General features: G+C 51.0%; 1 protein-coding gene across 3 annotated transcripts in view; it reads left to right on the top strand.

Moving 5' to 3' along the window:
- The window catches only part of EXOC6B (exocyst complex component 6B), a 211570-nt gene that overhangs the window by 85143 nt on the left and 108860 nt on the right, over positions 1 to 17567 (top strand). For all 3 annotated transcript variants that reach the window (XM_077280336.1, XM_077280337.1, XM_077280335.1), the window contains exons 7-8: positions 3513 to 3677; positions 4366 to 4434. In XM_077280336.1, coding sequence (XP_077136451.1) covers positions 3513 to 3677; positions 4366 to 4434 — 234 coding nt within the window. The remainder of the gene's footprint in view (positions 1 to 3512; positions 3678 to 4365; positions 4435 to 17567) is intronic.

Here is a 17567-nt window from a genome sequence, read left to right on the forward strand (position 1 = left end):
CTGGGGGGGCTCTCGGGGTCTGGATATGAGGGGTTAATGCTCTGCAGTCCTCCTGGTGACTGGGGGTCTCTCGGGGTATAGTTATGAGGGGTTAATGCTCTGCAGTCCCCCTGGTGACTGGGGGGCTCTCGGGGTCTGGTTATGAGGGGTTAATGCTCTGCAGTCCTCCTGGTGACTGGGGGGCTCTCGGGGTCTGGATATGAGGGGTTAATGCTCTGCAGTCCTCCTGGTGACTGGGGGGCTCTCGGGGTCTGGATATGAGGGGTTAATGCTCTGCAGTCCTCCTGGTGACTGGGGGGCTCTCGGGGTCTGGTTATGAGGGGTTAATGCTCTGCAGTCCTCCTGGTGACTGGGGGGGCTCTCGGGGTCTGGATATGAGGGGTTAATGCTCTGCAGTCCTCCTGGTGACTGGGGGTCTCTCGGGGTATAGTTATGAGGGGTTAATGCTCTGCAGTCCCCCTGGTGACTGGGAGGCTCTCGGGGTCTGGTTATGAGGGGTTAATGCTCTGCAGTCCTCCTGGTGACTGGGGGGCTCTCGGGGTCTGGATATGAGGGGTTAATGCTCTGCAGTCCTCCTGGTGACAGGGGGGCTCTCGGGGTCTGGATATGAGGGGTTAATGCTCTGCAGTCCTCCTGGTGACAGGGGGGCTCTCGGGGTCTGGATATGAGGGGTTAATGCTCTGCAGTCCTCCTGGTGACGGGGGCTCTCGGGGTCTGGTTATGAGGGGTTAATGCTCTGCAGTCCTCCTGGTGGCTGGGGGGCTCTCGGGGTATAGTTATGAGGGGTTAATGCTCTGCAGTCCTCCTGGTGACTGGGGGGCTCTCGGGGTCTGGATATGAGGGGTTAATGCTCTGCAGTCCTCCTGGTGACGGGGGCTCTCGGGGTCTGGATATGAGGGGTTAATGCTCTGCAGTCCTCCTGGTGACTGAGGGGCTCTCGGGGTATAGTTATGAGAGGCTTATGCTCTGCCGTCCTCCTGGTGACAGGGGGGCTCTCGGGGTCTGGATATGAGGGGTTAATGCTCTGCAGTCCTCCTGGTGACTGGGGGGCTCTCGGGGTCTGGATATGAGGGGTTAATGCTCTGCAGTCCTCCTGGTGACTGGGGGGCTCTCGGGGTCTGGATATGAGGGGTTAATGCTCTGCAGTCCTCCTGGTGACAGGGGGGCTCTCGGGGTCTGGATATGAGGGGTTAATGCTCTGCAGTCCTCCTGGTGACTGGGGGGCTCTCGGGGTATAGTTATGAGGGGCTTATGCTCTGCCGTCCTCCTGGTGACTGGGGGCTTTTGGGGTATAGTTATGAGGGGCTTATGGTCTGCAGTCCTCCTGGTGACCGGGGGGCTTTCGGGGTCTGGCGTATGTAACCACTTAGGGTTTTTCATCTGTGCAGCCTGCATCTTTCATGACTAGCCTGCACACACCAGGGAGCCGTTTCCAGGCGGTGTCTGGCTATCGCCGCTCCGTCTCCCACCTTTGATCTTGCCATGTTCCCTCTCCCCGTGAAGCTCTGCTGCCTTGGCTCTGCAGCTTTTCTTCTGTAATTGTTCTCATCGGTATCCTTGTACATGGCATTGTTCGTATCTACAGCACATATGCCCTTTGTTCTGGTTAATAAAGCTGTATGGGCACTTCTGGGGCAGAGCCATACAAGCCCCATGTAAGTGGTCACCTTTCTGGGTCATAGATCACCTATGGCTTTACCTTCGGTGATCACACCATCACCCTGGTCATTCACTCTATTACAGTGGTGCCCGTATTTTTTGTTGGCTGCAGACAAGAGGCATTGCATTCCCCAGTGGAATATTAATATAATAATCTTTATGAACTTTCCAGACGGTCACTGATCCATGAGTGACGTTTAATACAAGACACACATGTGAATTTACACAACGTAAGGGTTGTTCCTGTACAGTGGAGCGCGGTTACAGGAGCACAATGTGGGCACAAACAACCATGACCAATACCAAATACGAGGGGATTTCTGAGTCCTGTGACGGTTCAAATGTTAATTGGATGACTCGCTCGTTCCCCTCCTCCCTCCGCCTGGACTCCTCACCAGTTCCCTCCCTCGGCCCGGACTCCTCGCTCGATCTCTCCCTCCCTCCCTCGGCCCGGACTCCTCGCTCCATCCTTCCCTCCCTCGGCCCAGACTCCTCGCTCAAAGTCTCCCTCCCTCGGCCAGGACTCCTAGCTTGTTCTCTCCCTCCCGCTGCCTGGACTTCTCGCTCGATCTCTCCCTCGGCCCGGACTCCTCGCTCGATCTCTCCCTCCCTCCCTCCCTTGGCCTGGACTCCTCGCTCGATCTCTCCCTCCCTCCCTCGGCCCGGACTCCTCGCTCCATCCTTCCCTCCCTCGGCCCAGACTCCTCGCTCAAAGTCTCCCTCCCTCGGCCCGGACTCCTCGCTCGATCTCTCCCTCCCTCCCTCCCTTGGCCTGGACTCCTCGCTCGATCTCTCCCTCCCTCCCTCGGCCCGGACTCCTCGCTCCATCCTTCCCTCCCTCGGCCCAGACTCCTCGCTCAAACTCTCCCTCCCGCTGCCCGGACTTCTCGCTCGATCTCTCCTTCGGCCCGGACTCTGTGCTCGATGTCTCCCTCCCTCCCTTGGCCCGGACTCCTCACTCGAACTCTCCCTTCCTCCCTTGGCCCGGACTCCTCTCTCTATCTCGCCCTTCCATGGCCCAGACTCCTCTCTCGATCTCTCCCTCTCTCGGCCCGGACTCCTTGCTCGATCCCTCCCTCCCTTGGCCTAGACTCCTCACTCGATCTCTCCCTCCCTCCCTTGGCCCGGACTCCTCGCTCGAACTCTTCCTTCCTCCCTTGGCCCGGACTCCTCTCTCAAACTCGCCCTCCCTTGGACTGGACTCCTCGCTCTATCTCTCCCTCCCTCGCTATCTCCCTCTTTCCCTCGTCCCGGACTCCTCGCTCGAACTCTCCCTCCATCGGCCCGGACTCCTCGCTCGATGTCTCCCTGCCTCGGCCTGGACTCCTCTCTTGAGCTCTCCCTCGCTCGGCCTGGACTCCTCGCTCGATCTCTCACTCCCTTCCTCGGACCGGACTCCTCACTCGATCTCTCCCTCCCTCCCTCCCTTGGCCAGTACTCTTCTGTCGATCTCTCCCTCCCTCGGCCAGGACTCCTCGATCGCTCACTCCCTATCTCCCTCCCTCGGCCAGGACTCCTCGCTCGATCTCTCCCTCCCTTGGCCAGGACTCCTCTCTCGGATCTCTCCCTCGGCCAGGACTCCTCGCTCGATCTCTCCCTACCTCGGCCCGGACTCCTCTCTCAAACTCTTCCTCCCTCGGCCAGGACTCCTTGCTCGATCTCTCCCTCCCTCGGCCCGGACTCCTCGCTCGATCTATCCCTCCCTCAGCCCGGATTCTTTTCCATCCTTCCTGACTTGTAGTACAGAATGAAAACTGTTTTCCATTTTTTAACATAAATCTCATGTGTATCTCAGTATGTCTTTTAGGTTTGAGAGTACACCCCTGCTATAATGTTCTTCCTTTTTTTTCTAGGCTCAGCAGCAGAGAAGCTTGGACAACATATTAACTCTTCAAACCAAGGGCATCCTTGGAAAGAGATATAAAAAAGATCTATGTCTGAGTCCAGAAATGAATGGCACAAGCCCAATGTCTGAGCAGGATTCTGGAATTCTGGATGTGGAAGATGAGGAAGAAGAGGTAAATTATCTCGGTGACCCGAGGAGGATGCCTTAGGGTATGGCTCCACGGTCCGGAGGGGCAGCGTTATCGCCGCAGCGGCGAAGCCGCTCGGCGCTAAGCCCCGCCCCCTTTCTGGGACGCGATGATGCCGGATGTGTACAGTACACATCCGGGATCATCGCACCCCTCGCCATAGGGCCCTGTGATATGCCTTGCGGGGACGCTGCGTCCCCGCAAGGTGTACGGACATGCTGCGATCTGAAAAGACGCGCAGCATGTCCGGAGTCGCAGGCCCTCCGCGTGCGGGTTTCCACGCATAGTGGAGACGGGATTTCATAAAATCCCCTCCACTATGCAGGAACATCTGGACGCTGCTTGTTTGACGCTGCAGCGTCAAACAAGCAGCGTTTACTTACCGTGGAAACATACCCTTAGATCAGAGGTGTCAAACTGCATTCCTCGAGGGCCGCCAACAGGTCATGTTTTCAGGATTTCCTTGTATTGCACAGGTGATAATTTAATCACCTGCACAGAATGATTCGAGCACCTTGTGGAATGCTAAGGAAATCCTGAAAACATGACCTGTTGGCGACCCTTGAGGAATGCAGTTTGACACCTCTGCCTTAGATTGTTGATGAATGATGATGTACATGGCGGGTACTGTTGTTCTGGGAGATGTCAACGTAACATTCCTTATTTTTTCCAGGCTCCGGGGACACAAGACTTGGTGGATTTTTCACCAGTATACCGTTGCTTGCACATCTACACTGTGTTGGTAAGTGCAGAGCATCAGGAAGATAGATTGGTAAAAAGGCTATTAGTTGTATATCACAGCTTTAACTAAGGTTCCAATTCCACAGAAGGGTTTCTCAATATTTCTAATCAAAATCTCCTACTACTCAAATAGTGAACATCAAAGTTCATACAATTGTATGTTAATGCATTTTGCTCTCTAGTAAAAGCACCACATTAGCACAATATAAGTACCCCCTGAAGGTAGGCATGTACCTATTGGGGTGTACGAACCATCAAGTAATTAGTCCTGTGTTGAAGTTTTGGTGATATAATTAATCATCTACAAAATTATGCATGATTTTTTGAAAAATGGCATGGGTGCCCATTATGCCTCTGTAAGCATGTAGCAATCTTGTAGCGATTTTCACATAATTTGTTGCGTTCACTGTTTGTAAATGAAATGTAGTTTAGATGGAAATCTGTATATAAACTTTCTTTAGAGATTTTTGGCTGGGTGTGTTAAAAGTAAATTTGTGGTAGGGACCGTAATGGACACGGATACCATCCCTCAATTCTGATTGATAGTTTTTTTGTGATTTCTCCTATTCAGTAGCTCCGCCTGAATGACTTCAAAATTATAAGTAATATATTTATCAATGTGATCTGCTCATTTCTGGGAGATGTCTGTAATTTCTAGAAACTTATTTGTTTTCATCAGCCTTCAGGGTTTGCATAGAGGTTACACCCTTTGCCTGTTTTCTAGGGGAATCACAGTTTTGTAAGTAAGCCAGGCCCCCCAGCATCAGACACATTACTCTTAACTACATATTTCATTATTAATGGATGGGGATTTCATTCATTGATCGGAATAGTGTGTGACTCACAATGCCTGGTGGTAGAAATTAAATCTGAATTTTGATTAGTAACACGATAGTGTTTCATTACCCGTCTTTATTATTAATTTATTTTTTTAATATAAATTTCAAAGGGGTCTTCCAGGACATGATCAAAATCGAAATTAGCATTTAATAATGACGCAGTGTAATTACCATTGTAATGTACCACAGTTGTGCAGACATACATCCCTGAGGGTATTGATGTTCCCTCCGCTCAGGGTACTAGTGTTTGTGAGTGCTGGCTTCATCTGGCCCTTTTCTTGCTACCGGTAGTAAAAACAAGTGGTAACACATGCCTAGAGAATCACACCAAGGGTGCGGTTGTGACTGTAGAGACTCATACAGTCGCATCGGAGCTGCATGCACAGAATGGTTGGAGATGACCAGCACAATTCTGTATGCCCTAGATCTGCAGAACCGTCCTTTAGAGTACGGGACGGCATGCGTACCCTGCCCTTGTGCTCCCATTATTTGCTTGCTGTAAACAAGTCCTGCCGTGTGGCTCTGCACAGCATCAGCATGTCTGGGCTCGATCTAGTTGAAAGTGAATATTTTTACAGCCTTGTAAAGTCTGAGAATCCCTGCTCAGTAGCTGGACGTGGCAGGAGACGTGCCACCATGAATGGCGTCCTCCGTATGATAAATTACTGTACGGTGGGAAACTCCTCGCATCTGTCAGATGAAATCCATGTGGAGGGCTACAGAAGGCGGCTTGTTTGATGAGACTTAGGATGTCATTACAGTGTTTTCTTTGCCAGGATCAGCCAGCGGCCACGGGAATGTGTTATCACCGGCTTTTATTTGGGTTGTCTTGGACTGGTTTGTGTAGGATCTACCTTGCTTGTTTTTTACCTGGCAGGTGTCATGTCTCGTCTCGTTCAGCCTCCGTGTTTTGTCTGCTTGTCAGTAACGGTTCATGTCCTGCAAGAAGCCGATAGTCTGGCTGCCAGCTATTTGTACTCCTCTGCTAGTGTCACAGCCTGCATGCACCAGCGTGCACCGTTCTCTGCCAGCAATGTCTGCAAAGAAGAGTCCTTTCTGATCCGCCATGTCAGGTCCCGGAGATACTTCTAGGGATGTCCACCGGGCATCCATCACTGTCTCGGGGCATGTAGTCGTAGGTCAGACTCGCTCGCTCTCACATGTAGTCTTAGGTCAGACTCGCTCGCTCTCACATGTAGTCTTAGGTCAGACTCGCTCATTCTCACATGTAGTCGTAGGTCAGACTCACCCACTCTCTCACATGTAGTCATAGGTCAGACTCGCTCGCTCTCACATGTAGTCGTAGGTCAGACTCGCCCACTCTCACATGTAGTCGTAGGTCAGACTCGCCCACTCTCACATGTAGTCGTAGGTCAGACTCGCACACTCTCACATGTAGTCATAGGTCAGACTCGCTCGCTCTCACATGTAGTCGTAGGTCAGACTCGCCCACTCTCACATGTAGTCGTAGGTCAGACTCGCCCACTCTCACATGTAGTCATAGGTCAGACTCGCCCACTCTCACATGTAGTCTTAGGTCAGACTCGCTCATTCTCACATGTAGTCGTAGGTCAGACTCGCCCACTCTCACATGTAGTCGTAGGTCAGACTCGCCCACTCTCACATGTAGTCATAGGTCAGACTCGCCCACTCTCACATGTAGTCTTAGGTCAGACTCGCTCATTCTCACATGTAGTCGTAGGTCAGACTCGCCCACTCTCACATGTAGTCTTAGGTCAGACTCGCCCACTCTCACATGTAGTCGTAGGTCAGACTCGCTCGCTCACATGTAGTCGTAGGTCAGACTCGCTCACTCTCCCATGTAGTCTTAGGTCAGACTCGCTCGCTCTCACATGTAGTCTTAGGTCAGACTCGCTCATTCTCACATGTAGTCGTAGGTCAGACTCACCCACTCTCTCACATGTAGTCATAGGTCAGACTCGCTCGCTCTCACATGTAGTCGTAGGTCAGACTCGCCCACTCTCACATGTAGTCGTAGGTCAGACTCGCCCACTCTCACATGTAGTCATAGGTCAGACTCGCCCACTCTCACATGTAGTCTTAGGTCAGACTCGCTCATTCTCACATGTAGTCGTAGGTCAGACTCGCCCACTCTCACATGTAGTCGTAGGTCAGACTCGCCCACTCTCACATGTAGTCTTAGGTCAGACTCGCTCATTCTCACATGTAGTCGTAGGTCAGACTCGCCCACTCTCACATGTAGTCTTAGGTCAGACTCGCCCACTCTCACATGTAGTCGTAGGTCAGACTCGCCCACTCTCACATGTAGTCGTAGGTCAGACTCGCTCATTCTCGCATGTAGTCGTAGGTCAGACTCGCCCACTCTCACATGTAGTCGTAGGTCAGACTCGCCCACTCTCACATGTAGTCTTAGGTCAGACTCGCTCATTCTCACATGTAGTCTTAGGTCAGACTCGCTCATTCTCGCATGTAGTCGTAGGTCAGACTCGCCCACTCTCACATGTAGTCGTAGGTCAGACTCGCCCACTCTCACATGTAGTCGTAGGTCAGACTCGCCCACTCTCACATGTAGTCGTAGGTCAGACTCGCCCACTCTCACATGTAGTCTTAGGTCAGACTCGCCCACTCTCACATGTAGTCATAGGTCAGACTCGCCCACTCTCACATGTAGTCGTAGGTCAGACTCGCACACTCTCACATGTAGTCTTAGGTCAGACTCGCTCATTCTCGCATGTAGTCGTAGGTCAGACTCGCCCCCTCTCACATGTAGTCGTAGGTCAGACTCGCTCGCTCTCACATGTAGTCGTAGGTCAGACTCGCTCATTCTCACATGTAGTCTTAGGTCAGACTCGCTCATTCTCGCATGTAGTCGTAGGTCAGACTCGCATGTAGTCGTAGGTCAGACTCGCCCACTCTCACATGTAGTCTTAGGTCAGACTCGCTCATTCTCGCATGTAGTCGTAGGTCAGACTCGCTCATTCTCGCATGTAGTCTTAGGTCAGACTCGCTCATTCTCACATGTAGTCGTAGGTCAGACTCGCTCATTCTCGCATGTAGTCGTAGGTCAGACTCGCCCACTCTCACATGTAGTCGTAGGTCAGACTCGCACACTCTCACATGTAGTCTTAGGTCAGACTCGCCCACTCTCACATGTAGTCGTAGGTCAGACTCGCCCACTCACATGTAGTCGTAGGTCAGACTCGCCCACTCTCACATGTAGTCTTAGGTCAAACTCATTCACTCTCACATGTAGTCGTAGGTCAGACTCGCCCACTCTCACATGTAGTCGTAGGTCAGACTCGCCCACTCTCACATGTAGTCGTAGGTCAGACTCGCCCACTCTCACATGTAGTCTTAGGTCAGACTCGCCCACTCTCACATGTAGTCGTAGGTCAGACTCGCCCACTCACATGTAGTCGTAGGTCAGACTCGCCCACTCACATGTAGTCGTAGGTCAGACTCGCACACTCTCACATGTAGTCTTAGGTCAGACTCGCCCACTCACATGTAGTCGTAGGTCAGACTCGCCCACTCTCACATGTAGTCTTAGGTCAAACTCATTCACTCTCACATGTAGTCGTAGGTCAGACTCGCCCACTCTCACATGTAGTCGTAGGTCAGACTCGCCCACTCTCACATGTAGTCGTAGGTCAGACTCGCCCACTCTCACATGTAGTCGTAGGTCAGACTCGCACACTCTCACATGTAGTCTTAGGTCAGACTCGCCCACTCTCACATGTAGTCGTAGGTCAGACTCGCCCACTCACATGTAGTCTTAGGTCAGACTCGCACACTCTCACATGTAGTCGTAGGTCAGACTCGCCCACTCTCACATGTAGTCGTAGGTCAGACTCGCCCACTCTCACATGTAGTCGTAGGTCAGACTCGCACACTCTCACATGTAGTCTTAGGTCAGACTCGCCCACTCTCACATGTAGTCGTAGGTCAGACTCGCCCACTCACATGTAGTCGTAGGTCAGACTCGCACACTCTCACATGTAGTCTTAGGTCAGACTCGCCCACTCTCACATGTAGTCGTAGGTCAGACTCGCCCACTCACATGTAGTCGTAGGTCAGACTCGCACACTCTCACATGTAGTCTTAGGTCAGACTCGCCCACTCTCACATGTAGTCGTAGGTCAGACTCGCCCACTCACATGTAGTCGTAGGTCAGACTCGCTGTGGATTTCAATCTGCAGGGAAAAACATGTTTACTTTTAATCCTGTTTTCTTACAAGACCCAAAAACATTCTGGCCCCTAAATTGTGATCTCCTGCGGCCATGACGGTGGCGGTTACAATCCATCCCCCATGCATTACACTACATTAACCCTCTATTGGATGCGCAGTGTTACTTCCCCCTGGGTTATGTCATGCCTGGCCCCTCGCTTTCAGGTTTTCTGCTCCGAGGTGTCGGGCATCGGCCCTTTTACGACAGCGCCTCTCGTGAACGTCAGGCTGATTTGTGTCCCGTCTGTCCAGAGCCGTGGTCTCATTATGAAGGCCATGTTGACTTGCAGGAAGAACGTGCCTCTCTTAAGGAATGGTTTAGAATTGGCTCATTGTATCTCGCCGTCCTTTGTCCTGGGCCAAATGGAGAGAAAACAGGGTCCTCGTCTCGGCCGGCTCTCCCTCCTTTGTTCTGCTCCATACTTTGGGCGTGAATTTTAGTCTCTAACCCCCAAGATCAACCTGACCCAGATGCTGTACTCCCGTCCAGGGTCTGCCGGTGGCCCCCACAGATAAGACCTCTGCTGAGCGATGGGCCGAATCCTGTTTTGTCACACAAGGAAGTGGGGTCTTTTGTTTTCTCGGAGGAAACGTTTGGGCACGAGCCTCACAAATACTCCTCGTAATAATCATCATCATCAGCGGCTGCTTCCGAATGGTCAGGACTGAACTTTTGCCCCAGCACATGAAAAGCTTTGTGCCGCGTAAACACAATTACCATATTTATTATTCTTGTTTCATGTGTTGTGTTGTTTCTTTGGAATCGGCCCTGGAGTCACCTCCGTTTCTCTGCTCTCTATCTTAGTGGCTTATCAGCGGGGCAGAAGTTCATATATTGTAAGGGAAGGAGGTCAGATCACGGTCAGACCCCAGGCACCTGTAAATAAGGCGCTGCACATTATCACACAGCCCGCCACAGACTTCTGCAGGAAACCCTGAACTTTACCAGGAAGGTTAGCAAGGGAAAGCTGAGGGAGAGAAGGGTCACACCGGGGTTAACGGAGCACTGGCTCATGAACTTGAGTGGCTGAGAAGAGGTCGGGGCTGACTGTAGCAGGTGGATATCTGTACACTTCTCGCTGGTATCAGCCATGGGGATCCCTTTGTAGTAGCGGAGTACAGAGCATTGTCACACTGTGCCGTCACATGCATGTCACCCACTGCTTGTCCCAATGACCACAGGAGGAGAGGATCCATATGTCTCATAAGAGTGATCAATAAGGAGTATTCATAGCAGGAGACATTGAGGATCGAAGGTGTACACTAAGGATGAGGAACAGTGAGGATGGAAGGCGTACACTGAGGATGAGGAGCAGTGGGGATGGAAGGCGTACACTGAGGATGAGGAGCAGTGAGGGTGCAAGGTGTACACTGAGGATGAGGAGCAGGAAGGATGGAAGGTGTACACTGAGGATGAGGAGCAGGAAGGATGGAAGGTGTACACTGAGGATGAAGAGCAGTGGGGATGGAAGGTGTACACTGAGGATGAGGAGCAGGAAGGATGGAAGGTGTACACTGAGGATGAGGAGCAGGAAGGATGGAAGGTGTACACTGAGGATGAAGAGCAGTGGGGATGGAAGGTGTACACTGAGGATGAAGAGCAGTGGGGATGGAAGGTGTGCACTGAGGATGAGTAGCAGGAAGGATGGAAGGTGTACACTGAGGATGAGGAGCAGTGAGGGTGGAAGGTGTACACAGGATGAGACGAGGAAGGATGGAAGGTGTACCCTGAGGATGAGGAGCAGTGGGGGTGGAAGGTGTACACTGCGGATGAGGAGCAGGAAGGATGGAAGGTGTACACTCAGGATGAGGAACAGTGGGGGTGGGTGTACACTGAGGATGAGGAGCAGTGGGGATGGAAGGTGTACACAGGATGAGACGAGGAAGGATGGAAGGTGTACACTGAGGATGAGGAGCAGTGGGGGTGGAAGGTGTACACTGCGGATGAGGAGCAGGAAGGATGGAAGGTGTACACTGAGGATGAGTAGCAGGAAGGATGGAAGGTGTACACTCAGGATGAGGAACAGTGGGGGTGGGTGTACACTGAGGATGAGGAGCAGTGGGGATGGAAGGTGTACACAGGATGAGACGAGGAAGGATGGAAGGTGTACACTGAGGATGAGGAGCAGTGGGGGTGGAAGGTGTACACTGAGGATGAGTAGCAGGAAGGATGGAAGGTGTACACTCAGGATGAGGAACAGTGGGGGTGGGTGTACACTGAGGTTGAGGAGCAGTGGGGATGGAAGGTGTACACAGGATGAGACGAGGAAGGATGGAAGGTGTACACTGAGGATGAGGAGCAGTGGGGGTGGAAGGTGTACACTGCGGATGAGGAGCAGGAAGGATGGAAGGTGTACACTGAGGATGAGTAGCAGGAAGGATGGAAGGTGTACACTCAGGATGAGGAACAGTGGGGGTGGGTGTACACTGAGGATGAGGAGCAGTGGGGATGGAAGGTGTACACAAGATGAGACGAGGAAGGATGGAAGGTGTACACTGAGGATGAGGAGCAGTGGGGGTGGAAGGTGTACACTGAGGACGGGGAGCAGGAAGGATGGAAGGTGTACGCTAAGGATGAGAACAGTGATGGTGGAAGGTGTACACTGAGGATGAGGAACAGTGGGGGTGGAAGGTGTACACTGGGGATGAGGAGCAGTGGGGGTGGAAGGTGTACACTGAGGATGAAGAGCAGTGGGGGTGGATGGTGTACACTGAGGATGAGGAACAGTGAGGATGGAAGGTGTACACTGATGATGAGGAACAGTGGGGGTGGAAGGCGTACACTGAGGATGAGGAGCAGTGGGGATGGAAGGTGTACACTGAGGATGAGGAGCGGGAGAGATGGAAGGTGTACACTGAAGATGGGGAGCAGTGGGGATATAGGGTGTACACAGGATGGGCAGCAGTGGAAAGATGGAAGGTGTACACTGAGGATGAGGAGCGGGAGAGATGGAAGGTGTACACTGAATATGAGGAGCAGGAAGGATGGAAGGTGTACACTGAGGATGAGGAGCGGGAGAGATGGAAGGTGTACACTGAGGATGGGGAGCAGTGGAGAGATGGAAGGTGTACACTGAGGATAGGCAGAAGGATGGATGGAAGGTGTACACTGAGGATGAGGAGCAGGAAGGATTGAAGGTGAATACTGATGATGAGGAGCAGTGGGGGTGGAAGGTGTACACTGAATATGAGGAGCAGGAAGGATGGAAGGTGTACACTGAGGATGAGGAGCGGGAGAGATGGAAGGTGTACACTGAGGATAGGCAGAAGGATGGATGGAAGGTGTACACTGAGGAAGAGGAGCAGTGGGTATAAAGGTAGTAATCCATGAGGTCTGATTGCAGCGGTGAGGACTGCAGCTTTACTCTTGTAGTATTGGGTAAGGTGTACTTAATATTGGGAGTAAGGACAGAGGATGAGCAGTGACTGCTGAGAGTTGTGGTGTGCGTTGACTTTGAATACAGAGGTGATATAAGCCTTGGCCATCCTCATATTATAGATGTTCTGTCAGTGACTAACGTGTGGCTTAGGTTAATGCAGTGCGGAGCTGCGCTCCTTATGACAAATGCCAGATGTCATTATTTCTCCCCCAGAGCTGTATCTGGCCATCTCCTGCCCCGGCTGCCTGGAGCTGGCTGTACACATACTGACATCATAGTGGAAAGGTCCAGATACTTTGTGCTGTGCAGTGATAAGGACACAGGAAAGAACCATTAGGAGGGTCCAGGGACTGATAACCGCCGGATGCTACGTGCTACTGGGGGGATGACTGCTCTGTTGTACTGAGGCCACAGATCCACGCACTGCTGACCCCGATGGGCCTGGGAGCAGGGGATTCTGTTACCTGCCACCCAGTCCCTACTGAGGGTAATGGGGGATATAAGCTGCTTGAATTACTGTACAGGAATCGTAACCCTTTGTAGCTCACAGCTTTAATGACCATCACTGTATCCTCAGCATTCGCCTGCCACAAATGTATCCCCAGAAAAGGAGTAATTAGCCCTCTGGGGGGTCACTGGGACCACCAATATGTCTGCCAGTAACGGGGAACCCCACAGCTTTTCTGCAGTCCTTCACCTCTATATACTGTGTACATACTGCTCAGCCTGATGTCACAACGCAGTGACTGCACCACCAGCAGAATAGTGAGTGCAGCTCAGGAGTATAATACAGGATGCAACTCAGAACCAGTAATGTGATGTCTGTACACAGTGACTGCACCAGCAGAATAGTGAGTGCAGCTCTGGAGTATAATACAGGATGTAACTCAGGATCAGTAATGTAATGTATGTACACAGTGACTGCACCAGCAGAATAGTGAGTGCAGCTCTGGAGTATAATACAGGATGTAACTCAGGATCAGTAATGTAATGTATGTACACAGTGACTGCACCAGCAGAATAGTGAGTGCAGCTCTGGAGTATAATACAGGGTGTAACTCAGGATCATTAATGTATGTACACAGTGACTGCACCAGCAGAATAGTGAGTGCAGCTCTGGGGTATAATACAGGATGTAACTCAGGATCAGCAATGTAATGTATGTACACAGTGACTGCACCAGCAGAATAGTGAGTGCAGCTCTGGGGTATAATACAGGATGTAACTCAGGATCAGTAATGTAATGTATGTACACAGTGACTGCACCAGCAGAATAGTGAGTGCAGCTCTGGAGTATAATACAGGATGTAACTCAGGATCAGTAATGTAATGTATGTACACAGTGACTGCACCAGCAGAATAGTGAGTGCAGCTCTGGGGTATAATACAGGATGCAGCTCAGGATCAGTAATGTAATGTATGTACACAGTGACTGCACCAGCAGAATAGTGAGTGCAGCTCTGGGATATAATACAGGATGTAACTCAGGATCAGTAATGTAATGTATGTACACAGTGACTACACCAGCAGAATAGTGAGTGCAGCTCTGGAGTATAATACAGGATGTAACTCAGGATCAGTAATGTAATGTATGTACACAGTGACTGCACCAGCAGAATAGTGAGTGCAGCTCTGGAGTATAATACAGGATGTAACTCAGGATCAGTAATGTAATGTATGTACACAGTGACTGCACCAGCAGAATAGTGAGTGCAGCTCTGGAGTATAATACAGGATGTAACTCAGGATCAGTAATGTATGTACACAGTAACTGCACCAGCAGAATAGTGAGCACAGCTCTGGAGTATAATACAGGATGTAACTCAGGATCAGTAATGTAATGTATGTACACAGTGACTGCACCAGCAGAATAGTGAGTGCAGCTCTGGAGTATAATACAGGATGTAACTCAGGATCAGTAATGTAATGTATGTACACAGTGACTGCACCAGCAGAATAGTGAGTGCAGCTCTGGAGTATAATACAGGATGTAACTCAGGATCAGTAATGTAATGTATGTACACAGTGACTGCACCAGCAGAATAGTGAGTGCAGCTCTGGAGTATAATACAGGATGTAACTCAGGATCAGTAATGTAATGTATGTACACAGTGACTGCACCAGCAGAATAGTGAGTGCAGCTCTGGAGTATAATACAGGATGTAACTCAGGATCAGTAATGTAATGTATGTACACAGTGACTGCACCAGCAGAATAGTGAGTGCAGCTCTGGAGTATAATACAGGATGTAACTCAGGATCAGTAATGTAATGTATGTACACAGTGACTGCACCAGCAGAATAGTGAGTGCAGCTCTGGAGTATAATACAGGATGTAACTCAGGATCAGTAATGTAATGTATGTACACAGTGACTGCACCAGCAGAATAGTGAGTGCAGCTCTGGAGTATAATACAGGATGTAACTCAGGATCAGTAATGTAATGTATGTACACAGTGACTGCACCAGCAGAATAGTGAGTGCAGCTCTGGAGTATAATACAGGAGGTAACTCAGGATCAGTAATGTAATGTATGTACACAGTGACTGCACCAGCAGAATAGTGAGTGCAGCTCTGGAGTATAATACAGGATGTAACTCAGGATCAGTAATGTATGTACACAGTGACTGCACCAGCAGAATAGTGAGTGCAGCTCTGGGGTATAATACAGGATGTAACTCAGGATCAGTAATGTACTGTATGCACACAGTGACTGCACCAGCAGAATAGTGAGCGCAGCTCCGGGGTATAATACAGGATGTAACTCAGGATCAGTAATGTAATGTATGTACACAGTGACTGCACCAGCAGAATAGTGAGTGCAGCTCTGGAGTATAATACAGGATGTAACTCAGGATCAGTAATGTAATGTATGTACACAGTGACTGCACCAGCAGAATAGTGAGTGCAGCTCTGGGGTATAATACAGGATGTAACTCAGGATCAGTAATGTTGTCACGATAATGTGAACATGCCATGTTTGAGTATCTACCTAACCGTTTCATGGCTTTTCGGACACACGCCGTGTGCCTGTCCGACCCCCCCCTCTTCCCACTCTGCCTGTATGTGTGTGTGTGAATTCTAAGCCACTCTTTCTTCCCTCTTCCCACAAGAATGCCTAACTTTTTGGAGTAAAATATAAAACTACTTTATAAAGCTTGTCTCTCCTTGCTCTATAACTGTCGCATCCTCTGAAGTGAATTACGCTACTAATCTAGGTGGGCTCCGGACCCGTTAATTCTTGGAAAATCGGAGCTGGTGGCAGCGACTTTGTCCTGTGCAATTGGGAGTCTTTGCAGCGACCAGCGGCGTTGATAATTATTGTTCCCGCCTGTGTGGGAGTAGTTATATCGCCTCGCTGCAGCATGCCCAATAGCCAGTACATAGCAGGCAGCCTTTCTGGCGACTAATTATCCTAGGTGCAGTACCCTGAATGACCTGAGGGTAAGGGGGGCACCAGAGAGCTGCAAGTTCCAAACTGGAAGTGGGATGTAGATAAATCCCCTTCAGAAGGAACCAGCGGCAACCAAACAACCCCGGTTTGTGACAAATTGATGTCAGTGGGGGGATGATAAAGGTATCTTCCCCATGAACCGTGACAGATTGGTGGGATCCGTGACACATCCGGTGGGATTTCGAGACATATTGGTGGCAGAGCGGTGGGATAATAGAGCATTAGTGATCTGGTTTGAGCAATCATTCCTCTCACTAAAAACTTGCACAGTTCTTGCGAGGACTTGGCACAAAAAAGTTTTGGAGAACAAGCTCAGTGTTTACTAGTCCTGAGACAATTGTGTATACTGCGATTACCCCCTCCCTTTCTCTTTGTTTTTCTATCCTATCTTTTATTTGGCAATGATGGCCGTGAAAAGAGAAGCCTGGTACAACCAGCAGAAGAAGGACATTCTTGTTGGAGTATGCATGTACCATAGCCTGACCCCGAGGGTAAAACCAAGGCTCAAATGGTCACGGAACTGGTGCAGTTTGAAGCAGACCAAGCCCGGTCTCAGAGCCCAGTGGCCACAGAAGTCTGCCGGCCATACTAGCAACCAAAGCGGATTGGACCCCCACCTGCAGGCGGCCTTGGGACAACTCCCCGCTGACGACTTTGATGGACATCTGAGGCTGATCCAGCAATACCAGCAGGAGGCCCGAGCTGAGCAGGAGGCCAAGCGGGAGGTGGAGAGAGCCTAGCGGCAGGCGGAGCTGGAGTACCAGCTGGAGTTAGCCCGACTCCAGGGGTCGGGGTCGTCCCAGTCCAGCAGTGAGCCCAACAGCGCTCAGACCCCTAAACCCCGGCCGGAGCACTTTCCTGTGATGGAAAAGGACAGGGACTTGGACACTTTTCTGCGGGCATTTGACAAAGCCTGCAGACAGTACCGGCTGCCTTGGGACCAATGGGCTCGATACCTGACCCCAGGGCTAAGAGGCAAAGCTCTGCAGGCGTTTGCTTCTCTCCCTCAAGATCAAGATAATGACTATAAGGCCATCAAGCAGGTCCTGATAACCAAGTACCAGTTTACACCTGAGGTTTACCGTAGAAAGTTCCGGAACCTCCAATGTGGCCCACACGACAGCTACGCCGATGTGGCGCATGGACTCAGGACCCACTTTATCCGGTGGATCCAAGTACTGTCAGTGACCACCTTTGAGCAGCTGGGAGACCTGATGATCAAAGACCAGTTCTTACATCTTTGCCCAGCTG

This window comes from Ranitomeya variabilis, chromosome 1 (genome assembly GCF_051348905.1).
Source record: "Ranitomeya variabilis isolate aRanVar5 chromosome 1, aRanVar5.hap1, whole genome shotgun sequence".
Taxonomy (NCBI): Eukaryota; Metazoa; Chordata; class Amphibia; order Anura; family Dendrobatidae; genus Ranitomeya; species Ranitomeya variabilis.